The sequence below is a fragment of the Fragaria vesca genome, linkage group LG7, assembly GCF_000184155.1.
Source record: "Fragaria vesca subsp. vesca linkage group LG7, FraVesHawaii_1.0, whole genome shotgun sequence".
Classification (NCBI taxonomy): Eukaryota; Viridiplantae; Streptophyta; class Magnoliopsida; order Rosales; family Rosaceae; genus Fragaria; species Fragaria vesca.
In genome coordinates, this window is record NC_020497.1 from 14,859,848 (window position 1) to 14,864,292 (window position 4,445).

Below are 4,445 nucleotides of genomic sequence, written 5' to 3' on the forward strand. Positions count from 1 at the left end.
CCTTGCAAATTTGCTATCATATGATCATAATGAAGTTGGAATATGGTCATATATAATAAAGCGGAATTGGACCGATTCACATCGGCTTCTCATTCTCAGTTCAAAACTAGACTATTTGAACCTCCTATCCAATTCTACTAATATATACCTACCCTTAAACACAAAATTTTCAAACACAATATTCCTCCTAGTCTCACTAGTTTGTGATGCTATGCCTGCCAATAATGAAATTGAATTGTGAATTGCTTTTATAGTAGACTAGGCAAAAACCCGGCCGCGCCTTACTGCGGCCTTTTTTTCTCAAATTCAATAATTCTCACATGTGTCTAGAGAAATTCATAACTAAAATACAATATAGCAAATTAAAGTACCAAAAATTGCTAATCACCTATAAAAACCTCAACGGAAACTTTGATTCAAAACTCTTCCGTTTCAAACTTTTTTTGGAACGTAAATAGGAGATATCTATCGGGTAGGTAATTTTCACATATTGAAGACTCTTTCCATTAGTTCCTATATCTCTATCTCTACTATTAGAAAGATAGGTGTGTCTTTGGTGAAACTTTTTTTTAAATTCCTAAAAAACCAAGGTTGTAGAAAATTCTCAAAGAATAACAATAGTAGTTTCATGGGCTTGACCGTAAAATAACACTGAAATATAAAGGAGAGAAAAAAAGACGTGGTAGTTTTCCACTTTTGGTGGAGCAGTTATCTAAAAAAAAATAGAAGTAAACAAATTCATAAGCTTATGTTAGGTGGAGCAGTTCATATATACTTTTTCTATTATTTTGATCCCTAAGAGGTTAGTATTTAAAAAGTTGATCACCATAGTTACATCTATACAAAATGAAAAACCAATACAAACCTTATTATTGCAAACCTTAATGCTACCATCTTTTTCCTAATTACCCTGACCCAAAAGTTTGGTTGTTTTAGATGTAATCACATAACAAATGATGGTTAGCAGAATTTAGATCAATACATACACGGTAGTCATTGAGATAGAGCAAATTTTATTTTTTTTTCTAGAAAGAAAGAAAATGATGGTATTGTTGTAAATAAATTGTAAGTGAGGGCAAAACTGTCTATTTACGCATTGAATGAACAGTGCTACAACGATTTTGCTATAATATAAAACTAGGTAGTAAGCCCGCGCGCTGCTGCGGGGTGACAGCTAGGTGATTTGTGTGTGGAAAAGTGGAGTAAACCATTCAAAACTTTAGGTAATGGATGTAATCCAAAAAAAAGATTTATCAGTCCATTTTTGTACAATCGAGATGTCTGAAAGTAAAATTGAATTTACATACAAAACGGTGAACAGTTGTACCCATTAAACATGTTTACCGAAAACCATTTCTTTGTAGCGATTACAACACCTTTGATTTGGCAGCTGATATACATCTCACAGCAAAAAACAACTATTTTGCACCAAAAGTCATTTCCCTGTAACGATTATGAAGCCGTACATTTTGGTTGTTGATATACACATACACACCAAAAACTATTTTACTATACAGATTACATTAGCTCCAGTTCCTAGCTAACATGTCATTTGAAGAAAAGAGGGCATTCTTCACACACCATTATTCTTGCAAAAGTTGACCGCCAAAAGCATAGTTAGACTATTACAATGGAGCCATCTTGTCCAACTTATTCTAGTTTCCCTTTGTCTTTGCTACTGCATCCTGCCTCTCTGTCGGGTATGATGTTAAGTCATTAGATATTTCAGTACACACATTAAGGAAGAATAGATGGACACTGTAGTAAATATTGATACCTTTTTGCTTTCTTCGTGGATCCCAACAGTTGACTCAGAGTGCTTTCTTTTGGTGACCATGATTTTCTCTTTGAGGGAAGTTTCTCTGATGTCTTCGCTTCTTCTATCTCTTGGTGAACCTTTTCAGTGTCGGGGTAAACAGCTCTAACCATGAAATCTTTCCTTGTACCAAACCCAATCTTCCATATTTTGTATTTGTGCATTGTATCAAGGATGATTTTCGGGATGACGGTTTTATCTGTGTTTCCTTCATCTATCAACTGGCCACAGGGTTTTCTGAAAAGTATCTCTGCGGGTTTTCCTATGAGCATGGCCAGAGTTGAATCGTCTTCATCTTCGAGACGAATTTGCATCTTGTACCTGTAATGGTAACATCCATCATAAAAATTTTACGCATGCGATATTTAAGATGAATAAGGCCATGCAATCAACATAGAAACTTTTAGTATTAGTGGAGTTATTTAGACAAATGTATCTTAGATTTAGTTAATCATAAAATTTTCTTTTGCTTACATTGGCTTTCCAGCTTGCTCTCCATGGTTTGGACATTTATTCAGTACAGAGTCGGATCCCATTTGTAGTTTTACTCTACAGATTGGGCAACCAAAGTAGTACCACCCTTCGCGAGTGATGGTTTTTGTAATTTTAGCTCGACATGTGAACGTGGAATCCTGTGTTGATATAGACATTTTGAAGTAACATATGACATTAGTTTTAATATTTTTAATATACATAACAACAGGTGCACAACATTATGTCCTTTTAGAGCTTCAAAAGAAAATAAATACATAAATTATGTTCTTTTAGAAGTTGCTACCTTGTTTTCATCTGCATCCTGTAAGATGAGGTTGCCGATATTGATTATGTTTGATGTTTCTGTGATAGAAGAACCTGTGCTTTGGCCTGAGCTTGGTATTAATTTTGGGGCATAGTTCGGGCTTGAGAACCTGCAATTTTATTAAGGTGTACGGAATTTGGTATTAGCAAACAATGAAGACCGAATGTCGATTATGGCCATATTTTTATCTTTAAATGTGTACCTTGTTTGGTATTCCTGTAACTCAGGAATATTTGGATTGATGAAGACACAGCTGTCCAAGCTTGTGTTAACCACTATTTTCTCTGAGAATAGACAATAGAAGTAATTTAATTGTGAAAACCCAGCGGAAAGATAATATCTAATTTCAGTGAAAGCCATAATGCAATAATAGAGGAAAGAAGAGTAGAAGAAAAAATAACTGAAAGAACTATCATTTATAGCTCGTTATGCAATTGAAGCAATAAAAGTTTAGCTTGATGTTGTTCACTTTCTATTTTTTTTAGAAAATGAAAACCCAGAGATGCCATTAAAAATAACGATAGTTCTTTCGAAATAATAAATAGTATGATCTCGTCGAGAAAATGGACATTTGTTCTTACTTGCATATGTGGCCACTTTTGAACTCGTAATGACTATCACAGCTGGAGGGGGTAACTGAAGTATCTTCTCTGCATCAAAGTCAAGTGCGAGTTCTCCCCAAAGTGTTGCTTGTAGCTCTTCATTCCTAGGGAAAACAGTAAACACATACGGCAGTAGAGTTGTGTGTAAATAAATATATCAAATAACTGAAATTGTGTATTAAACCTTTAGATAGTTAATGTATTTATAACCTAAATATTCACGATTTGGTACCTTGTGTTTTGTATTCGTAGTTCCCGTGTTTTTGCCAATTGTCCTCTGACAGGAGTGTCTTGAACTTGATGCATCTCCTTTATAAGCCCGATTATATCTGCTTAGCAAAAAGACAATGTTTAAAATGTATGAAGTTTTATTAACAATGAAATATTAGAATAAAATGTGAACATTATGTACATATTATATAACTTTAGTGAACACTTTGATTGTGATATATATCGAATTGTACCTGTCAATATGGTGTCTTTTTTGTTACGTGCAGGAAGTTCGTTGTAGTCCAGTAGGTTGAAGCAGTGTATGGGTATTGTCGGAAATTCTTCACGCATCAGTTTGAACACAGTTTTATTGTTAAACTGCAGTTGTGCTTTATGTGGCACAACTTGGTGAGACTCTTGATTTTTCATGATCCTAAATTTGCTTATTTCATAAATAGGACCTTCCGCCATATTGCTCAAGACATCTTCAGTGTCAGCTTCCTATGACCACGGCATGGATGGACGTCACCCCTGTATGTCACAATTGATGGATATAATAAGTATATTAATAATTATATAACATATAGACAATAATTAGAAATGATTGAACCGGTGCTTGTAAAAATGATTGAACTATTATAACAATTACATATTGGTCGACTAATACGCATCCCAAGCCATCGTATCGTTGGACAGGCCTGAGAACCTTTCCTCTCCACATTCGAGATACCCGAACTTTTATCTTTACGCCACCCGTTCCAGGAACGATGTCATGAATCCGGGAAGTTAACATGGTGCAGAAGCATATCCTTTGAAAAAAGAAAAAACTCTTAGTGATCAGCGGCAGCGATAGTGTTAAATATTAAGCATAAAATTGTAATTAGACTTGAAGAGGCATTTTATGGTTGCTGGGTTACATAGAAAAGATGATTTGCACCCTTGAAAGCAAGTTAGGATATGATTGAGTCAATATGGCTAGCAAACACAATTGAATTGTTTTTTTATCTGAGGATGTATA

General features: G+C 34.6%; 1 protein-coding gene across 1 annotated transcript; it reads right to left on the minus strand.

The window, feature by feature from the left end:
• Positions 1 to 1,737: 1,737 nt before the first annotated feature.
• Positions 1,738 to 3,898, minus strand: LOC101291189 (replication protein A 70 kDa DNA-binding subunit-like). The gene is made up of 7 exons (XM_004308725.1): positions 3,682 to 3,898; positions 3,450 to 3,546; positions 3,197 to 3,321; positions 2,818 to 2,899; positions 2,595 to 2,724; positions 2,291 to 2,448; positions 1,738 to 2,137 (listed from the first exon to the last, which is right to left on the minus strand). The coding sequence occupies exons 1-7, from the start codon at positions 3,896 to 3,898 to the stop codon at positions 1,738 to 1,740; spliced, it is 1,209 nt and encodes a 402-aa protein (XP_004308773.1).
• Between the last annotated feature and the right edge of the window lie 547 nt (positions 3,899 to 4,445).

Bases quoted from the DNA above. Each gene is read 5' to 3' on its own strand.
- LOC101291189 (XM_004308725.1), bottom strand. From the start codon at position 3,898: ATGGCGGAAGGTCCTATTTATGAAATAAGCAAATTTAGGATCATGAAA. The intron at 2,900-3,196 runs GTAAGAACAAAT...GTCTATTCTCAG, and splicing joins AAAAGTGGCCACATATGCAA to AGAAAATAGTGGTTAACACA. The intron at 2,449-2,594 runs GTAGCAACTTCT...ATATCAACACAG, and splicing joins AGGATGCAGATGAAAACAAG to GATTCCACGTTCACATGTCG.